Source organism: Talpa occidentalis, unplaced genomic scaffold, assembly GCF_014898055.3.
Source record: "Talpa occidentalis isolate TD23 unplaced genomic scaffold, MPIMG_talOcc4v2.1 talOcc4.14, whole genome shotgun sequence".
Classification (NCBI taxonomy): Eukaryota; Metazoa; Chordata; class Mammalia; order Eulipotyphla; family Talpidae; genus Talpa; species Talpa occidentalis.
The window spans coordinates 75,015,556-75,036,924 of record NW_023601433.1 but is presented as its reverse complement, the minus strand read 5'-3'; the positions used below and the strand labels follow the sequence as shown (position 1 = coordinate 75,036,924).

Genomic DNA, 21,369 nt, shown 5'->3' with positions numbered 1-21,369 from the left:
CAGGCAAAAGTTTCTGGGCTTGTTTCAATTTCATATTTATCTCTGGAGAGACAGTACATTGACTTGTTCAAATTTTAAAAATACAGAAGTATTTTTAAGTAATAGTGAAAAATCTATTTTCCATTGCTTTCCTCACTGCCCATTTCTTCCAGAGATCAGAATATTATTTATTGGCTTCTTGGGAGTAATTCCAAGTATTATTTATTTACTTATCCAGAGATAGTTTAGAAATGCACCAGCAGATACACACACACACACACACACACACACGCACGCATATATACACATATACAGTGTTTCTCATTACTCATGGGTCTATAAAGTCATCACAAATACTAAATAAACACGTACTGAACCATGTTCTTAGGAGAAAGGTAAAATTAGCTTTGTACAAGGCTCTGGTCACAACATTCTTGTCACCTGGTCAATACCAGCTACTTAAAGACACCTTATTTAATATAATTTGTTCATTACCATTGATCTCAATGAGGCCAGTAGCACTATAACTCATTTAAACGAAGCTTTCCCAATAAGTGTGTTTTCTCTATAAATACATCACAGACTTCTTGTGCTTAGGAACACTACACACCACTTGAGCACTATATTTGAAAGCAATTTTAAATATCAGAAAGAAAATCTCCAGCATGTGAAAAAAAGACGTGGCACTAGAAAGACTGTGAAAAGGACACTTGGTTATAGAGGGAGGGCTGAAAAACTCAGAGCATCACTTTGCTTGACCTTAACTGGGAATGTGTACATCAAGCAACTCAAATTTTTCACTGCTCTGCACAATCTGCAAATAACCATGAGGCTGTATGGGTTAACAAGTAAATTTTAGGAAGTGGGCAAATTTGCAAATGTGGACCCCACAATAATGATCGACTATGTATTTTTTATCTTATTTATTTTAAACACTATCAGTAGCAACAGATTCAAATTATACAACCCCTTGTCTTTTTCCTTTAAAAATATATCTAAAATCACACCGTTATTAATTTATGACACCCTTTCTTGCTGTTTCACAGTTGCCCAAGAGTTCTTCACGTAAAGGTACCATACTTTATTTAATCACCCCCCCAGATGGATATTTAGGTGTCAGTGCTTTGCTCTTTTTTTTTTCCTAAAGATTTATTTTCATTTATGCATACAAGAAATGGGGTGAGAGGGCTGAGGCCTGAGGTGTGCGGAGTGAGAGAATTCACCAGAGACAGACAGAGTAGGGAACAGAACAGGCAAATTGACTGAAAATAAACACTGCTGAGGGGAGCAGTGGGCGAGACAGGAGAGGTCTGCTGCGCCATGTGGGTCAGCTCCCTGGCCGGGGATAGAACTCAGGCCACAGTGGCAATAGCATGATAGCTCTGAGACTTTAACCCTTGTGTCACCAGGGAGGCCCATGCTTTGCTCTTTTAAACAACACTGCTATGCATACCTTTATAAGTACATCCACAAATATATCTGAAGAATAAAGTCTTACCCGGGCCTCCCCGGTGACACAGTGGGTTGAGTGCAGCACTGTGAAGCTGTCCGCAGCCTCTGCAGCACGGGTTCGATTCCTGGCCGGCCACGAAGATCCCCACATGGCATGGCAGACCTGTCCTGTCTTGCCCGCTGCTCCCCTCAGCAGTGTTTTTGGTCGTCTGCCTGTTCTGCTCCCTGCTCTGTCTCTGGTGAATCCTCTCACATCATCCTGTGCCTCTGGCCTGTACCCCAGTTCTTGTATAAATAAAATAAATCTTTAAAAAAAAAAAGAAATGTATTATTTTAAAAATAAATAAATAAATAAAGTCTTACCCACAGAATGTTTGGATAAGGGTGCCTGTACACTAGAGACTTGGGTCACTCCCTGAGTTCCCTTGGTGTAGAGATTGTTGCAGGTTTACACACCTGTCTTGGATGTGGATAATCTTTATTCCTTTTCAACCTAGTGTAACTGCAAACTTTATTTTTATCAGTCAAATGGGTAACACGGGATACCTCAGTGTAGTTTTGGTTTGCATTTCTGTTCTGAATGGGGTTGAGTATCTTTTCATTTGTTTTCCCTTTTCTGTGCACTGGAAACTGTCTGCTCATACACAAGAGTTTATAAAATGTCTGTAGCCACAGAAATATTAACTGTCTATTTGGGACAGTGCAACCTGGCAGATCAAGGCATTGGAATCAGAGACCACAGAGCCCAAGCCCCTTTTCTTTCCCTTCCTGGCTTGGTGACTTTTACAACAAAATCCTCTGCTTCTCTGAACCTCAGCTTCCGCCTTTACAAAATGAGAGTCATAAGACTTCCTCTCATCCTGTTACTTAAGTGGGATGCTTTGTATCATGTCCTGAATACTTGCCAAGGCCCTATTAAGAAATCACTAATAGTAGTTTGGTGACTGTCAGAATTGGTTTAAACGCAAACTGATCCAGGCAAAAAAGGAGACCAGCTGGTTCCTGTAATGGGCAAGTCCAGAGACTGTATTCCTTTCCAGCAACCCTGGGTAAGGGTTCTCAGACAGTGATATTGAGCTATCTCTGCCTCCTTGGGGTGGCTTCTCCCATAGGTGGCAGCCACAAATGGTCAACACTTCAGGTTACATCCTCTTAGCTTAGTGGCTCCTAAAATTGCTTTCTCCCCAGTAGTTTCAGCAACAGTCCAGGCCTGTTCACCTTATCCTGAACCTGTAACTCCAGTTGGCCAGTCACATGCCCATTCTGGTGTCTGGATTGAAGGAGGCGAAGAGAAGGGTGAATCCAGGATTTCTGTTAGCATCAAGACAGTAGATTCTGGGCAAGCAAAAGTAGCAGATGTCCATTACAAAGTAATAGTAATATTTCCCACCAACACCCACTCCCAACTTCTGCCTGCCAGGTCCAACTGCCAGCCAGCTCCAGGGTTGCCTTCACTTCACCACACCAGCCTCTTCTCTCTTGTCTGTGAGAAGTAAAGCATAGCCTGGATGGCTTCTGTAGTCCCAGTCAAGTCTCACGCAGGATTCCTGCAGAGGATGTCCTATGCTAGGTGATTCTGCTCATATATTAGAGCATATCTTTACACCTACTCCTTCCTCCGCAAAGCCAGCATTAAAGAAGTTGAACAGGGCCCTCCATGGTGGCGCAAGGGGTTAAGTCTCAGCACTGTGAAGCTGTTGGCAGCCACTGCAGCATGAGTTCAGTCCCCGGCCAGGCAACTAACCCATATGGCGAGGTGCCCCTCTCCTGTCTTGCCTGCTGCTCCCCTCAGCAGTGTATTTCAGTAGATCTGCCTGTTCTGCTCCCTACTCTGTCTATGGTAAATCCTCTCACCTCTCCATACCGCAGGCCTACACCCCAGTTCTTGTATGCATAAATAAATAAAAATCTTTGGGGAAAAAAAAAGTTGAACAAAGAGAAACGGAGCAGGAGTCTGGTATGGGGAAATGAAACAGGACTGTGAAGTCCAATCTAGACTTCTCTCGTTGTAGGCCTTCAAGCGTGCTGAACTCCCCACCCTGTTTCCTTGTCTCTAGCACAGGGCTCCTCCAAAGCGTAATAGAGGACGTGTGTAAACTGCCTGCTTCAGTGCTCAGTAAGCTAACTGGGTGGTCATGTTGTAATTAAATGGCCTGCTCGCTTTGTCTCCTGAGTGCACAACACAGTTCAAAGCTTTAATAAGAATATTTAATACTTTGCAATTTGGGAGTTTATTTTAAATTATCTCTTGAGTCACCTGGCCCCTCTTTCTAGCCAGGGGTAGGGAGCTGACCAGGGTAGTATAGCTGCCCAGCTGCATGGTGCCCATTGGATGGCAAGGGCGACAGCAGCATTGCAGGAGGGCTCACCTAAACATGTAGGACAATGGGGCGGGGTGATAGATGGGGAAGCTGGGCTTGTAGCCAGAGCTCCTAGGCCACCAAGCAGACCTGACTGTGATGAGTGAGTCCAGGCGGCCAACTGACCTGATTGAAGAGAGTGGTTGAAAGTGCCTGTGCAGTGGTCATGGTGATCGTGATCGTCATGACAGGCGATGATGACCGCTCTTTGCCGTCATGATGACGACAAATGATAAATGTCGACATGATGACATTTGTTTTCTCATCTGTTTCATTATCCCATGAGGTGTTAGAGCCATATTATAGATGAGGAAGCAGACTCAGAGACATGAGGTGACTTGTTCAGGGTCCCCTAGCTCGGAAGTAATAGAACAAGAGTTTAGATGAGATGTATTCTAACTCTAGTTCCAAGTAAACTGCCAAAAATTGCTGTTTTCAGAGCCCATAAAAACTACCTAAAGGAGGCCACACCTTTCCCTCATAGATTGAGGCTAAATGCCGTCTTCTCTACCACCCATCAAGGGGCTGGAGCCAGGTCTGGAAGCCAGTCCCCGGGCTGCCTCCTACCTTGGAAACAGCTAGCCCACTGCTGCTCAGCTGCTGGCCAGTGTGTAATCAAGTTGCAGGGACAGTGAATCACTTAATCCCAGAAACAGACCTCATCCCCTGTGTTCTGCCTCCTGCTGTCAGCCTGCCTATGCACAAGGGTAATTAAGCTATTCATTTCTGTAAGTGCCTTCCTGTCAGACAGGCATGGGAGGTGCTGCCAGCCCCACTCCTGCCTTTCTGCCGCAGACCTGTCCTGGCACAGCCCTGGCTCAGAAGCCTCAGGCTGCCTTCTTGATCCTAATAAAAATGAGATGTGACTGAGGAAGGACTATGTGCAGTGAATTGATCGTCCAGAGGTGTGGTTAAGTTAGCTAATTTTCTTTAAGTGCCTGCTATTCTCCAGGCACTAGATTGAACAATAACCAGGGACACAACAGTGACAGATACCATCCCTGTCCTAAAGGGCTCTGTCCATAGGAGAGCTCAGTAACAGGAAACATTTCTAATCCTGTGGGCTGGCACCAAACATGGGGTCCAGAAGGCTGTAGAAGCCAGGTGGGGATGGGCTGGGGTCAGCAAGAGATCCAAGGTGTGAGGAGGTATAGATGAGGCTGAGGCAACAGCTAGGTGAGAGGGGGAGCTGCTGGAAGGCTGGGCAGGAGTTGTTCCCACTCTCTGGTGGAAGCTCTGCTGCTCGACCAGGGGCTGGTTCTGTGAGCCCTGTTAGCCCACTCCCCTGGGCCTTCCCTGGTACCACCTCAGCTTGTTGAAAAAAATCCTTTTAAGAAGCATGCCAGCCATGCATGTTGCCTTTTAAAATTGTGAGCTCCTCCATGGTGGCGCAGCGGTTGAGCGCTGGGCTGCGAAGCTGCTTGCAGCCTCTGCAGCGCCGGTTCGATCCCCGGCCGCCAGGCGAGGGTCCCACATGGCGCGCAGACCTCTCCTGCCGCCCACTGCTCCCCTCAGCAGTGTATTTCTTCGTCTGTCTGCCTGCTCTGCTCCCCGCTCTGTCTCTGGTGAATTCTCTCACCCTCCCGCACTTCTGACTGTACCCAGTGCTTGTATAAATAAATAAATAAATAAATAAATAAATAAATAAATAAATAAATCTTTTTAAAAAAAAAATAAATAAATAAAATAAATAAAATAAAATTGTGAGCTCCTTAAGGTACTGCAGGTCCCAGAACTTTGTGGTTTCTGGGACCCTAGTACTGGGCATCTGCCCCTGACCTGCCTGAGGTTGCCAGTAGTATAATGGTATTACCTTTCTTGAGAGGTAATATTGAAGTCTGGGCTGCTTGGCAGCACAACACCCCCTGCTGGCCTTAGCCTGAGTTCCACGACCAACCCCAATTCCAGGGAAGCTGGCCTTGGTTTCCAGGGACTTTGAACATTTTTTTCCCTCTCTGAAGCCCTCATTTAGTTTCCTTATCTGTGCCCTCATGAAGCTCACACTTATTCCTTGTGTCTTCTCTGCTTCCCTGTAGGTCCAGTTGCAGCTGCTGACAGCTATTGTGAAGCTCTTTCTAAAGAAGCCAACAGAGACCCAGGAGCTGGTGCAGCAGGTCCTCAGCTTGGCCACTCAGGTGGGCCCCTCAGCTTCCCCTCTGTATCTGGCATAGGCCCCCACAGGGGGCACTTTGGTCCAAGGAGCCAGACGTGCTTGTCTTGCCCAAGACTGGCACCATTGGGGGTTTACAGGCTCCAGAGTAATCCAGGATCCCTACTCAGGAAACTCAGTTGCAATTAAATCATGAAGTGGGGTCAGTCGAGACAGATTGAAAACGGGAGAGGAGAGGAAAGTCCAGGAGGACCCGAGGGTCTGTATGGGGGGCAGGGAGTGCAGACTGCGGAGGGGAGGCAGGAATTGAGACAAGAGCAGTTATAGCCTGCCTGAATCCGGGCGAGAGTGGACAGCCACGGTGCTGGATCCTGTCCATTTAAGCAGTTCAGAGGCAGATTCATGGAGGCGTTCAGGTCAGACCACATGGCTATGGGTTAGGGCTCCTCCTTTCCCCTCTCCCAGCTGCTCTGCTCTGAGTTTCATGGACTTTTCATCAATCCCCAAGGACTCAGACAACCCAGACCTGAGGGACCGGGGCTACATCTACTGGCGCCTGCTCTCCACGGACCCTGTGGCCGCCAAGGAGGTGGTGTTGGCTGAGAAACCACTCATCTCTGAAGAGACAGACCTCATTGAGCCCACACTGCTGGACGAGCTCATTTGCTACATCGGCACACTGGCCTCTGTCTACCACAAGCCGCCCAGCGCCTTTGTGGAGGGAGGCCGGGGCGTTGTACATAAGAGCTTGCCACCCCGCACCGCCTCGTGAGTGAAGTGGGCCTGTCTCCTCACCGGTTACATAGTTAAGCAAAATAGGCGCTCAGGCCTGATGTGATAATCCCTGACAGGACCTAAGCTTGAAAAAAATTACACTCTAGTGACCTTTTGTTGAATGCTTACTCCACACCGGATGTTGACTAGAGACCTCATTTGATCTAACAACAGAGCCGAGAGATGTTCCATTTAACAAACAAGGACAGTAGACTTGAGTGCCTTGCGCAGGATCCATAGCCAGCAGAACTAGACGCAGACTTAATTCTGTTTGGTTCCAGAGCTCCCTTCTTCTCATCTTCCTCTGGTGCCACTGGTTAGTTTGGCCTGGTTGTCCAGTCCTCCAGGGACTGGCATCCAGTCTTCTCTTTAGAGTGGGCTCAGTGATGGAAGCACAGCTAACTCCTCCCTCCCCTCATCTCCATGAAGCTAGATCTCTTGGAGAGCAGGGAAGATGGACCAGGGTTGGGAAGGGCAGTGGGGAGAAAGGGGGTGGGGTGCATGGACAACCTCCATCTGGGACTTATGAGGAGACTCATTACCTGTCCTGAGGGAGGGTCCTGGAGACTGTGGACTCTGAATCTCCCTGCAACCAGCTTCTGACCCTCTCCCTCCTGTATCCCTGTAGGAGTGAGAGTGCAGAGAGCCCCGAGACGGCCCCTGCTGGAGCACCCTCCGGTGAACAGCCAGATGTCATCCCCACCCAGGGTGACCTGCTGGGCGACCTCCTCAACCTGGACCTTGGCCCCCCAGTTAGCGGCCCTCCCCTGGCCACCTCCTCAGTTCAGATGGGAGCTGTGGACCTACTTGGCGGTGGTCTCGACAGCTTGGTATGTCCTGGGCCCCACTCTAGATGACATTGACAATCATCTTCAGAGGCGCACTTATTGAATGCCCTCTCTGTGCCAGGCACCAACCAAGGACCCTCAGGTACATCTGCCTGCGAAGGTGATCATGTAACTCCTGCGTATAGGTGAGAAAACAGGCTTAGAGCCATCAGATTGCCTTACCTCCAATAATGCACAGCTGCTGTGTGGCAGGACTCGGCCCCTTGCTGGGCCACTGAGCCCCGTGAAGCCTGGGGCAGTGTAGGGTAATCTTAACTCCTTTCACTGAGTCACCTTTGCCTGTAAGGCTTGAAGGAGCCAAACCTGTGCCCACGCAACCCTGACCCTGCACAGGCAGGACACAGCAGCTCAGCAGACCTAGCTGAGAGAGGTCAGGGTCAGTCTCCTCCTCTGAGAAAGGGGGTGGTGACACTAGCCAGGTATTTCCCTGAAACTTCTATAGTCAGCTGGTAGGGCTTTAATCAGTGGAGGGGGCAGCAGAGCCGCTGTCACTTGGCCATACTTGGCTGAAGTCCCCAAGATGTGACACAGGGCTAGAAGTCTGGCAGTTAGTGTGGCGTGGAAAAGGGCAGGAAGGTCTGAGCAGTGGCACAGGGCAGGAGGGTAAGGGTGTGTGTGGGAGGTAAGGTTGTGAGGTCAGAGTAGTGCTTTCACAGGGCCTGTGGTCTGGCTTCTACTAGGCCCAGCACTGCCTTACACCAACTCATCTCAGATGGAGCAGCAGTGACTAATCTTCTCCCTCTTTCCCTCCCTTTCTCTTGTCTCTCTCTGTCTTCTTTCCTGACTTTTCTCTCTGCATGTGGCTGCCTGTTCTCTTCACCCTGCCTGCTTCTGCTTGGAGATGGGGGATGAGCCTGAAGGGGTATGGTTCAACCTTGTGTCATCAAGTCTTCATCCGTGCTCCTGAGAGCTCTGGCCCAGTATCCCAGGGATGGGTGATGTCAAAGCAGTCCCTTCCTGCTGAGCCTGGCCTTCCGTCCAACGTCCTGGCAACCTGTGCCTTGACCACTTGATATCTAGCTACCCCTGGGCCCTACATCCATGAATTCCTTGCACTGCCCTCACCACCCACTAACAATGTGGCCGACCCTCTTAGTCCCCACAGCCCCCCTCTGACATCCTATAGGTTGCACTTCCATCTAGACCCTCAGGTGTACCTTTAATCTGTGGGCTGAGTTTAGTTTGTGAGTGTCTCCAGCCCTTTCCCAGAGGTCACCTGTAAGACTCGAAGCATACAGGGTACAATAGGTCTGGGCCTGTTCTTCACCCAACTTACTGCCTGTTTCTGCAACTTAGGGTTGATACAAAGGCAGCTCTGCAGTGCCCCATCCTGTCCTACCCCCCTTATTTCTTAAGTGCCAGATAGCCCTGTTCATCCTGAGCCCCTAAAGTCCCAACTTCTAATGCCTGCCTCTGACCCCTTTCTCTTTCTTGCCAGATTGGGGGCTCCAACTTCACAGCACCCCCAGCAGCAGCAGTACCAGCCAACCTAGGAGCACCGATGGGCAGTGGCCTGAGTGACCTCTTTGACCTGACCAGCGGCGTGGGCACCTTGTCAGGATCATATGTGGCCCCTAAAGCAGTAAGCACTGCACCTTCTCTTGTGGCAGAAGCAGAGAAAGTTAAGAGACTGACATGTAGGATCTTTAAGTGCCTTGTTGCCTGGCGTCAGCTCAGGCCAGCAGGGATGAACTCCAGGAGCAGCAGTGTGCCAGTGTGGTGCTGAGGGCAACTGGGGGCTTTAGGAGCACTGAGGAAGAGATGCTAAATCAGGTGTTGGGAGGCCTAGGGAAGGCATCCCAGAGTGGAGGTGTCACTGGAGCACAGGCCTACAGATCAAGCCACAGTTAGCCAAGGCAGAAGTGAGGAGAGGACTTGAGGAAGAGATGACAACCTATGGAGAGGCCTGGAGATAAGGGAGGAAGAGCCCCCAGCACCTTCCAGGTAGCTGGCAAAAGGCCTGTCTAGTTAGAACAGTGATTCTCGGTGCCAACAACACACTGCCCCTGTTGATAATGGGTAATGCTGCCCCCTTCCTTCCCTGTCCTTAAATGCACCTTGTGGACTACACAACCTACCTGTGCATGTAAAGTTAAAGACAATCAGTAAGATGCTATCGCTGCATATAAAGGACCCATGAAAGGAAGAAAGTTGGGTCATGTGTTTTCAGTGTGGTGAAGGCTTGGTATGCCCGCCCCAGGAAATGTGATGGGGTCGTCAGGTATGGGCAGCAGTGCAGAGTCACCATGACACCACACCTACAGATGGTGTTTGTAACTGGTGTGTCTTGAGTGCTGTGACCAGTGGTACCTCCTGATGACTGGCCCTCAGGAAAGTTCCGAACAAAATAAAGAACAGGCATCCCTTGATTTTCAACATGGTTGGGTGCCTGGCAATTTCAGGGCATATTGAAAACATGCAGAAAATACTTGAGGGAATGCTGGACACTTACTCCTTATGGGAACCATTGTTCCCAAGGCAGTACATCCAGCACCCTTGACCCCAGCCCACTAACCATAGTGCCTCCCCTCATTGGGCAATATAACCACCTTGTAAGTGCCCCCTGTGCTACTAGGGGCAGTACCTCTTGAGACTCCTGGGCAGAGTAGGGAGAAGGAAGCCGGTGGACCAGCTGTGAGGTTGACCACCACCAGGCTGTGAGGTTTTGCTTTCTGTCCTGATGCCGCGGAGACCTTGGGTTTTAAGCAGACACAAAACATATTTGCAGTTGAGATAGATCACTCTGACTACAATGTAGAGGGCAGGCTGGAAAGGGTAGAGCAAGGAGCCTGGAGAGGAGACTGGCAGGAATTGATGTGTGCTGGACAGGGAGGACACCTGTAGAAGTGGAGGCGAGGTTGGACGGTAGGCATGGCAACTTTTAGGGGTTGATGATTTAGGGGATTCTGGCTGTGGTAATGAGGGAGGGGCCATTTGTTGAGATTAGAGGAAGATGAACTGAGTTTGGGCTGTGAGAACATGAGGCCTGGCATAAGGAGGGCACGTTGTGGGTCATACCCTCAGCAATAAGGAAGCTGCCAGAGTAGATGGGCCTGGCCAGATCACCTCACAGCACTCAGGTCAGACACTGTATCTGTCTCTTCTGGATCTTCGTTTCTAGCTAGAGCCCTTCTTTCTCTTCTGAGGTCCCCTTCCCAGAGCAGGATGCAGCTGTGATTCAGGGACGCAGTGATATCTCATTTCGACTAGGGAGCTGTGAGTCAGTGCCCTGCCCTGACCTCGCTGGGTATGCCTACTGCACCTGCAGCAGTGGTGGCCAGATCCCGGGCCTGATGCTAGCAGCTGCACACTTCTGGGCCAGGGGCTGCATGAGTGTGGCACAGCCACCATCCTACTAAACCCTCCTGGCAGCTGTGGTGCTATTAATTCCGTTTTGAAATTGAGAAATCTGAGTGCTTTTGCCTAAAGTCACATTGTTGTTAACTGACAGCATCTGGAACTGAAAGCAGGGCAGTTGTACCAAAGCCTCCACTCCTGACTCCTGCATGACTCTGACACGAAGTGTTTGAGAACTTTCTATGTGCCTGCCTTAGTGTCATAGGTTGTCAGAATCAGCTGGCCCTCTGCTTGTGTGTTCATCTTAGCAGATATCATTGCTACTTTGTCTTAGTGGTGGCCAGGTGATTGTACCTACAGTGAGAGCTGAAAGTGAGAGTTGAGGGGATCACCAGGTCAGGAGTAATCAGGGCAAGCTGCCCCGGAGGAGGAGTATTTGCAGCGTTGGCAGGATTACTGCTTTAGTCACGGGAGGGTTCCAGGACGTGAGTGTACTCCCCCTTCAGAAGTGTAGGTATATCATCTGCATTTCTTGATAGTCTCATATTGTACACATTCCCACCTCACCTGTGGGGTAAATACATTCTCCAGCCCTTCTGATTGGGGGGGATGAGGCACTCTGTGCAAGACCTTGGAGTTACTCGAGTGTTTGGACTGGTAGATGATGACAGTTCACTGGTTCCTGCAGTAGAATTGAGGGTTAGTTGTGTCTAAGAACTTACACTGGACCCTATGCACCCACCCTCTCTGAGAGGCAAGGTCTCCACCTTAGTAGTCAGGCAGGGTAACAGAGCCACTTCTGTAAGAATCTTTTACGGTGTTGCTCAGCAAACACTACCTGGTACTGGTTCCTTACCAAATTCCAAGTCAAAAGATGTAAAGGCAGAAAAATAGAACCCTTTCCACAAAGAGCTGACTGGGTACAGGGGAGACAGACACACAAGCTGCCATTTATCTGCTGTCACATCATTGTGGCAGGAACATAGGGAGGGAGTCAGGTAAGCTTCCTGGAGGCCGTGGCTCTGGAGCTGAGTCAGATCACAAGGGTAACCAAGCAGTTAAGAGCCTGCCAGACAAGGGGTCCTCTTAGGCACTTATCCTTGGTCAGGTCAGTGTGTACAATTCAAGCCAGCTCTGCCTTTTGCGGGAGAGGACAGACTGTGACAGCCAGAGTGGCTTCAGACTCTGGCCCAAGCCCAGGATGCCTTTGGGCCCTCAACTCTCCTTGGGTCGTCAGAAAGCTGGCAGGGCCACTTGTCTCGCTGCTCTCCTCAGTCCTACTTCCTGAGTTCCTTCTTTGACCTCCAAAGACTCAGCTCGATCCTTGGACATACCATACACAGCTACACTGTGGCAGTGTCCCTGGGAGGGTCATGTAGGATTGTTCCTCATCCCCTGGGAGAAAAGGCAGGTGCAGCAAATCCAGGAGTCCCCTTCAGGAGAGAGAGATTGAGGTAAAGGACACTCAGGAGGCTGCTGAGTTGAGAGAAAGAGACACATCCCAGCCCCTTCTTCACTCTCTTCCCTGCAGGTCTGGCTCCCGGCCATGAAGGCCAAGGGGTTGGAGATCTCGGGTACCTTCACCCGCCAAGTGGGCTCCATCTCCATGGACCTACAGCTGACCAACAAGGCTCTACAGGTCATGACTGACTTTGCCATCCAGTTCAATCGCAATAGGTGAGCTCCCCCAGGCCAGCCTGGTGTCTCTTTTTCTGGTGAAGATGGGTACTGCTCACAGCCCCAACTCAGGCCAGACCTCTAAAGTACTCATTCCCCTGCCTCACCCACTCCTTCCATCCTCCCCCGACCTCTAGCGCATCTGTCCTTATTTTGCCTTCCTCCACTACAAAGTAGTGTTTTACTGACAAAAATCCCAGCGCCATTCTAGGAACCCACCTTTGGCAAGCACCCCACATTGACAGGAGCTCCGATCCTCCTCTTCATCTCAGGGCCCTACCTGCTGGCTTCCTCCATGTGGCCAAAGAGTAAACCATGACACACGGCCTCAGAGTGGTGGCAGGTTTGGCTTCTCACCTCACCAGCTCCCCTGCACCAGGGGTCAGTGGGGAAGGTCTCCTGTCTGGCACCATCATGGTCTTCTTGGACCAGGTGAACTGGGGTAGGGCTCTCTGGGGAACCCAAGCAGCCCCTCCTGATGATTCTTCTTCCTGAGCGGCTCTAGTGATGAGCAAACTTAGCCTCTAAGAAGTTGACTGAAGGGGCTGCTTCCTCAGGGAGACCCTGTGGGCCAGAGGGTCCTACCCAACCCTCAGACCAGAGAGGATGGCAGCAGCCACTTACTGCAAGTGGCCCTAGAGGCCACAGAAGCACTCCAGGCTCTAAGGAGTGACACCCATGATCATTCATAACAAACTTAGTGTGTATTGGAAACTTGCTGGGTAGCAGGCCCTGTGCCAAGGGCTTTAGAAGTGTTGCCTCACTTGAGCCATGTGATGACCCAGTGAGGTCTATACCATTATTCCCTTTTCAGGGGTAATGACACCTGGGCTCAAAGAGGGCAAGTGCTTTGCCCCAGGTCACACTGTGGGCTGTGATGTAGCTTGCAGGAACACCTGGAGTCCTGGGCCACAAGGGTCTGACTCCCATGTTGTCTCGCAGGTGGGCCCGGCTGCCATCATGGGCAGAGCACACCCTGGGTCTGCAACTTAAGCTTCATATCTCAGCAGTGCCACTCACCCCATAGGGTCTGGGCATGGGCTGCCCCTTCCTGAGTCTCCATCTCCTGAAAGATGAGAGAATGTAGACCCGTTGCTGTTTTTATGAGGATAAGAGTTGGTATAATATCAAATGCCCAGCTTGGTACAGTGAGCATTCATTTTTCAGTTCATGGCCCCAGTCAATGCTGTTGTGACTTATCTTCCTAAAGCCTATGGCTGGGTGTCTCTCATGCTCATGGGGACCTTCCTGACTTGCCCATGTACTGTGTTCTGAGAAACAAGACTTTCTGAACCTTTCTCTGGCATTCATGTGGCCTCTCCATTTCTGGCCTGAACAGTCAAACCTAGTGGCTCTCTCACTTGGAGTGTTCGGATCCGTCCCAGGAGAAGGGGACTGGCAACAGAGACTTGGGCAGTCACAGAGTTCTTGACTTAGAAGCACCTTATAGGCCCATGGTATTAGATGGAGCCCCTTAGGGGCAGGACAAAATAAGACTGGTCACCTGGGGGGCCTCCCTGGTGGCTCAAGGAGTTAAATCTCAGCACTATGAAGCTATCCGCAGCCACTGCAGCGAGTTTGATCCCCGGCCAGGGTGCAGACCCACATGGCTCAGCAGACTTGTCCCACCCGCTGTTCCCCTCACCAGTGTATTTCAGTACATCCACTTATTCTGTTCCCAGCTCTGTCTCTGGTGAATCCTCTCACCCCTCCCCACCCCCATCTATCTGGCCTACACCCCAGCTCTTATATGCATAAATAAATAAGTCTTAAAAAAAACAAAAACTGCTCACCTGGGCCTGCCCAACACCTAGCCCAGAGGAGAGAGAAGAGCAGAGATGGGCTTCAGGCCTACAGCCGTCTTTCCTCATGTTCACATGGCTATTGAGGGCTGGGAGAGGAGTTCTTTCTGACATGGGCCCAGGGCTGGGGTGAGGCCGATTTGCTGGAGAGGTTTATTACCTCAGTCTGAAGCCAGAGGAGCCTGCCATCCTGTGTCAGCGCTTGCTCTCCCTGCCATCCCTGTGGGGCTTCTCTCTCCCCAGCTTTGGCCTGGCTCCCGCCGCCCCCCTCCAGGTCCATGCGCCACTCAGCCCTAACCAGACTGTGGAGATCTCCTTGCCTCTCACCACAGTGGGCTCAGTCATGAAGATGGAGCCTCTGAACAACCTCCAGGTGTGTACTGGGCAGGGCCCAATACCCGAGTCCTTACCTGTCAACCCAGGAGAGGGACCAGGTAGAAATGCCTGGGGTCCAGCTGGTGTCATCAGAGGACTGTTCTTGGCAGGAGAGACCCTGTCAGAGGGAATGATGGATGTGGTTGCTAGGGAGGGAGTGTGAGGAAACCTGTTGAGGTGGGGGATTTAGGGAGCAGGCCCTTCCCAGGACCTCAGAGGACCCAGGGACCTCGAATCCCTTCTTCCTAGGTGGCTGTGAAGAACAACATTGATGTCTTCTACTTCAGTACCTTGTACCCGCTGCACATCCTCTTTGGGGAAGATGGGAAGATGGGTGAGTAATATGCGTGCCTCTGAGGTCCCTGGAACACATGGATTGGCTTGCCCCACTATGGATCTGTGAGTCTCTGCAGAGCCTGCAGCGAGCGGCAACTTACCTGGACCTTGTCTAGCCAGCTCTGGCCTGGCACAGAGGCTGTCTAGGTTTTCTCCTGCCCTGCATCTCACTTGCCTGTAGCCTCTACAGTTGTCCCACGGGCTCTCTGCCTCAATGCCATGCCATATGCCTGGTATTCATCTCTTGTGCCCTGGTTGGAACCCCTGAGGATCCTGCCATCTCAGTGTGGACGGCTCACTCCTGTGCTTCATGGAGCACTTTGGTCACCTCTTCCCTCGGTCACCACAGAAGTCCTGTAAGGCAGACTGCTCAGCACAGAGCGGGAGGACAGCTGCGGGTGCTGGGGAGGTGAAGTCTCATGCCCAGAGGCCGGAAGCTCTGGGTCTTTGGGAACTGAGGAGGGACTGAGGAGCCCATGCCTGTCCTCAACTTGAAGGTGCCATCTCCCACCTCAGACCCTTTACTTTCTGAGTGTTGTTAAGTGAGGCCACAGGCTTATCAGGGTCCTGTCTCCTCCCGCACCTCACTCACCCTCCAGACCGACAGATGTTCCTGGCCACGTGGAAGGACATTCCCAATGAAAATGAAGCTCAATTCCAGATCAGAGACTGCCCTCTCAATGCGGGTGAGAATCCCCCACTCCACCTCTGGCCACACTGCCCCTTGCCTGTGCCCCCAACCCTCCCCCATCACTGACGGGGAGGCCGTCTGACCCCCAGAGGCCGTGAGCAGCAGACTGCAGAGCAGCAACATCTTCACGGTTGCCAAGAGGAACGTGGAGGGCCAGGACATGCTGTACCAGTCCCTGAAGCTGACCAATGGCATCTGGGTGCTGGCAGAGTTGCGCATCCAGCCAGGCAACCCCAGCTTCACGGTGAGGGCCCCCACTCCTGCCCTGCCAGCCCTGGGCCTCTGGCTTCCTATTCTGGGAAGTCTTCCCTGCTCCCCACCTCCCAGGCCTGGGGTAGGCTCAGTTGAGGGACACCACCAGCCCAGTTAGGCTGGGGTCCCTTCAAATTTGGCACAAATGAGTGTCAGAATTCTGCCCCTGGAAGGGACCTTACAAGTAGTCCCACTCGGTTCTGTCAAGGTACCCAGATAAGACACCAAACGGCATCTCAGGGTAGTGAGTTGGACTAGAAGATTCTGTAAAATTGGGACCTGTGAGGTGGCATCGCTGGACTCAGGCTGCCCTCCTCCTGCTGCCCCCTGACTCAGTCCCCGCCTGGGATCCTGAGCAGCTCATCCTTCGAGCCTTTGAGTCAGGCCCCAGTCAGGACATGACCTCAACAGCTGATGGTTGTCCTGGAGGCCGTGATACTGTTCCAGCCCCCTGGAGAGCCCCGGGCTTTGCTTTTTCCCCCCTGCACCCAAGTTTCTGGCAGGCATGGCCCTCCAGATGCTGCTCCCTGGGCCCCGCAGGCAGCATTGGCACTGCAGTGGGTGGAGGCTGTGGCGGTGGCTTCGGTGGTGGTAATTTCCGTCTCCCTGTGTTTGGTTGCTGCATGCCCACCTTCCCCGCTGGTGCCCGCGGTGCAGGACTTAGAGGTTAGCAATTGCTTTTCTCTTCCTCTTTCCCGTCCATCCCTACCCAGCCATACTTCAGAGACCCCATCTTCCGGCCTGGCTCCAGTGGACCCTGACACTCTGGCCTTACCTCCTCCCCGCTGCTCCCCAGACTAGGGAGACACAAATGCTCGCAGGAGGGCAAACTGCTGATACCCCAGTGTTCCCTCACCAGGTGGCCCTGACTGAGGAGCTGAATCCCAACTTCCCAACACACACACAGTGCAGAGGTCTTTAAAGGGAGACCAGGGACCCCCTGTGGCCACCGCTGCTGACTTCCTGAGCTCCATTTGCCCTTCCCCCTTCCCAGTTGCACCCTCCAGAAGCAGTGATCTTGGCAGAAGGGTGGTGGCCCTTGTCTCTCTGCCTGTGCTCTCCAGGCTCACATCGCAGTGAGAGCTGAGGCCAAGTCTCTGACATGCCTGCTTCCTGTACAGGAAACCAGGACGAACCCTCAGCACCCCGGCATCTCCCAAGCAGAGACCTACTACCTCTTAGCCCCTGTGCCTTCTCAGGGACCCCAGCCCACCCCGGGGAGTGTGGGGGACAGGGCTCTCTCTGACAGCCTCCCTCATGATTCACGCTGCTTGCCTTAGCGCCGGGTGCTAGGCTGACAGCTGGTGTGTGGGCTGCAAGTATATTTGCTTCACACCCGGCTGCTGTGGCGGCCGCCTCTGCTCCACCACACACCTGCCGAAGGCACAGCTGCTGCTGCCGCCAGGCCACGTGTGCACAACACGCTCCCCCATTTCTCCCCCATCTCTCCCCTGAGTTCCTTCCCGGTCCGGTAAATACTTTCCCCATCCAGGAGCCCCGGGAATGAGCATTCTGTCCCCCACCTGTCTTCCCCTGCAGCTGTCCCTGAAGTGTCGAGCGTCGGAGGTGTCCCAGCATGTGTACCAGGCCTATGAGACCATCCTCAAGAACTGAGACCCCTGCCCAGCACCTGCCCCAGCCTTCTACCAGCCCTGTCGAGGAGCCCCTGTGGGGTAGCATCACCTCCTCCTCCTGGGAGGGCGGGCAAGGCTCCTAGCCACCCCGGGGCTCCCTGGTCCTGACTAAAGGGCCCACGTGGGTCCTCAGGGCTGGGCGGCACCCTTCCTAGAGTGAAATCTCAGTGTACCTGTCACAGACTCCCCTCTTTCATTGCTGCTGACATTTAGGGTCAGGTGAGGCTGGAACCAAAGGAGACAGAGTCAGAACAGCCGCAGAAGCTGAAGGGGAAAGCCCAGGGCTCCCCATCTGGGAAGCCCCTCTGCTGTTCAGACTCCCTGGGGTTGGTGTCAGGGGCCCTCCTCACTGCCCGCTCCTGTGGCATGATCCGTGCCAGGCCCCACTGGTGTGGTTCTAGGAGAGCTGTTTTGTCAGGGACTGGGTAGCCCAGGGCCTGTACCCCTAGCCTCCCTCCCTGCATCCACCAGGCTGCCGTCCCTCCAGTTGGGCTGCAGCCTCCCAAGTGCTGATTGGGCTGAGAGAGACTAGGCGAAGCTCCCGGAGCCCCTGCCAGGCTCCTCCCCTGACAGTTACACACAGCCCTGCCCGCCCCTGAGGACTGGCATTGCCTGTGGTACTCCCTGGTGTCCCCTGGGCTTCTGGAGCAGAGATGGGGCTGAGGGATGGGCACGGGGCAAGCGGGGTGCTTCCCGCCTGGGGTTTCTTTGGGATTTCTCCTTAGTGACTGCTGCCCTTGTCCTGGCCTCCCCAGTTTCAGTTGTGTCTGACAGAGCATTAGGTTTTCCTGTTACTGCTGTTTAATAATAAAGAAAGATTCTGCTTTTGGCAATCATGGACACTTTTTTCCCCCCCACCACCAAATGTCAGAATTGAAAACTGCCTCCAAGTGGTTGAGGGTGGTTTTCTGAGCCTTGCAGTCACTATATCTAATATATAAAAATAGAGAATATATATTGTATGTTTACTCTTATTTTCAAAAAAAGAAACTGAATAAAAATGATGACATCAAGTGTGTCCCAAGCCAGTGTGTCAGGTCCTGAGGCTCTTCCGGGTGGTGCTTCTGGGTCCCCTCTGGTCAAGGGCTCAGGAGCCCGGCACCTCCCTAGCACTCTGGGGACTGAGCCTTCCCTTCTGTTCTGGAGAACTGACTTCTGAGGCTGAGTGGCCTTCTGCCCTTGATCTAATTCCACCCCAGTCTTTGATGTTGGCCAGGACGGGAGGGGTTTTCCACAGCTCCTTTCTTGGGGAGGCTCCTGAGAGCGATGGGAGGTGCTGTGATGGGGCACTTGTGGGGGAGGTGGAGTGGGCAGGCCTGTCTGAGCAGGCTCTTTCCCACTCTGCATCTGTGGCTGACTGGGTGTGGGTACTTAGCTGGCTGCTTCCCAGTCTCCACTGAGGACAACCATGTATTCCCCATCCCAGCATTAGCCTAGCTCCCAGGGCGGGCAGACAAACCCTGGGATGGGCTCCACTGGCCGAGCTGCCAGCAGGTTCTAAGTGTTTCAGGACTCTGGCTGGTGTCTCTCAGCCTTATGCTAAGAGACAAGCAGCTAGGAGCCCTGACCCTATTTCAGCCTCAGCTGCTCCCTGCACCCAGCTCAACGCCACTGCTGCCTTCTGAGTTGCCCAGGCAATAAAAAGAAAAGGGCCTGACCCTCCTGCTGGATGCCAGCAGGGGTACCTGATCCTTTACTGCCCCACCTGTGATCCCTGGGGTATGACCCTGCTGTCTTAGGGACCAGTCGAGAATGAACCAAGGCCCTTGATGGGACAACCCCAGTTCCCAGCACTCTGAAAGTTCCTGGCTCAGAAGACCCTGTATTGATGCAGCTGGAATCCCCTCCGCTATGAACTAGAGGAGCAGGCTTTTGAGCACTTGGAAAGAAAGACTCTCACCCTGGCCTGCTGTGTTGCCTGCCATCCCTGACCTGCTGGGGGCCTTGCTCCCTCTTCAAACACCCAGTGAGTACACTGCCTCATCACCTCCACCCCTGCCCCTCCCCACTCAGCCATCTAGGGCCTCAGGGAACTCACTGTCCCCACCACTCTGCCTCTGAGGGCAGAACAGTTTAATTGTAGGATAGCTGTCCCCAGTGGTGTGATAGCGGGCAGATTGAGGCCTGAGAGCAAGCCTGTGGCTCAAGAAGGAGAGCTGATGAGCAAGGCTGGTCAGATGGGACCTTGGACGGTCATGGGAAGTCTAGTTTCACCCTCTGAGCTGTGCTTGGCCTCGGGATGGAGGGAGGGGCGTTGCCAGAGCTTTGCCCCTCTCCCTTCCACATACCAGTTGTGAGGAAACCCAGCCAAGTGTTAGTATACTCAGAACCTGAGGCAGAGAGCCTCCTCGCCCCAGTTACCCAGGTCTTACCACATCACTGTGTCAGGCAAACAAGGAAATGGAGCCAGGCCTGCAGCAGAAGTGTTGTGGCGGTGTCCATCTGTGCCCTTCAGCTTCCCTGTCCCCACCTCACCTCAGAGAGGCCCTATCATGTGCCTCCTCCCCCTCGTGTGGCACTGCTCGTCCTGATGTTTTCAGGCCTCAGGGCTCTCTGGGCCTAACACCTCTTGACCAATCACCAGCATCAACCCCGGCCCCCAGTCTGGAATTCAAAACAGTAACCAGTTATTTCTTGAGGGTCCAGCAAATACCCAGGGACCTGATTGGTTCCCTCTGTGCCAGACACTGCCTCTGCGGTGTGACTGCATTTTACATCTTTTATCTTTGACTAACGGTTTGCTGGCTTTGTTTTTGTTGGGTTTGAGGGATGGGGTTGGAGAGAGTGATTTAAGAATTTAGAAGAGAAGCCATACCAAGAATAGAGTTTACCCACCCTTCTCGCAGAAAGTTCTGTTTTCCTCTCTAGAGGCAGAATTTGTTTCTAGACTTTGATTTTCAGTAATATTCCATGCATGTATACAAGCAAATTCATGGAGATATTTACCAAACAGGTGGGGACATACTCCCACTCGATGTGCTGCCAGCATTTTCATTTCTTGGCTCCCTCATAGAAAAAGCGCCCCCCCCACGCCCCCAGTGCACGTGAGCTGCCATTAGCCAGTGCCGGCTGATGGACAAGGCTTTTCCATCCACTTTGGATGCAAGCAACGGTGCTCAGTCCTACATATGGCCTTGCTCCTGGGCACAAATGTAGCTTAGGATCCAGCCCCAGAGTTGCTGGAGTAGAAAACATAAGCATCTTACATTTTATCTTTTTTTAAGGATTTATTTATGCACACAAGAGGTGGGGTACAGGCTAGAAGTGCAGGGGTTGAGAGGGTTCACCAGAGAGAGAGTGAGCTGCAGAACAGGCAGATTGACTGAAATACACTGCTGAGGGGAGCAGTGGGCAAGACAGGAGAGGTCTGCTGCGCCATGTGGGTAGCTCCCTGGCTGGTCAGGGATCAAATTTGTGCTGCAGTGGCTGTGAATAGCTTCATAGTGCTGCGACTCAACCCCTTGTGCCACCAGGGAGACCCCGTCTTACATTTTAAATGTTAGTTCTTGTTTTGAAAAGGTAATGCATTCAAAATCCAAAAGGCAAAAAAAAAAAAAAAGTGAAAATTCTATCCCTCTACCCAAAGGAATCAACATTACTTTTCAAAGATCTATTATGGCTTTTTTCCTTTTCATCCTTTTTGTCCATTTCACAGCAACATGGGATACACCATCCTGGAGCTTTTTTCACTCTCAATCCATTGCAGGGAGCATCCCTGTGCATTTTGGTTACAGCTGAGTGGTTTTCCAAGGCAGGGAAAACAGCTCCCATCATGTACCGTG

The 21,369-nt window shown here is 52.1% G+C and overlaps 1 protein-coding gene and 1 non-coding gene across 5 annotated transcripts in view; both read left to right on the top strand.

The window, feature by feature from the left end:
• The window catches only part of AP1B1 (adaptor related protein complex 1 subunit beta 1), a 50,355-nt gene extending 31,729 nt beyond the window's left edge, over window positions 1–18,626 (top strand). For 3 of the 4 annotated variants that reach the window (XM_037510840.2, XM_054695236.1, XM_054695237.1), the window contains 11 exons: window positions 5,828–5,926; window positions 6,410–6,669; window positions 7,304–7,505; window positions 8,365–8,385; window positions 8,962–9,105; window positions 12,352–12,497; window positions 14,543–14,672; window positions 14,924–15,008; window positions 15,610–15,696; window positions 15,791–15,945; window positions 17,493–18,626. In XM_037510840.2, coding sequence (XP_037366737.1) covers window positions 5,828–5,926; window positions 6,410–6,669; window positions 7,304–7,505; window positions 8,365–8,385; window positions 8,962–9,105; window positions 12,352–12,497; window positions 14,543–14,672; window positions 14,924–15,008; window positions 15,610–15,696; window positions 15,791–15,945; window positions 17,493–17,567 — 1,404 coding nt within the window. In that variant the 3' untranslated portion in view covers window positions 17,568–18,626. The remainder of the gene's footprint in view (window positions 1–5,827; window positions 5,927–6,409; window positions 6,670–7,303; window positions 7,506–8,364; window positions 8,386–8,961; window positions 9,106–12,351; window positions 12,498–14,542; window positions 14,673–14,923; window positions 15,009–15,609; window positions 15,697–15,790; window positions 15,946–17,492) is intronic. The other variant, XM_037510842.2, reaches the window with a different exon arrangement.
• Window positions 12,956–13,052, top strand: LOC119245424 (small nucleolar RNA SNORD125). The gene has a single exon (XR_005125352.1). It is a non-coding gene; the product is annotated as a small nucleolar RNA SNORD125 (small nucleolar RNA).
• Window positions 18,627–21,369: the final 2,743 nt, after the last annotated feature.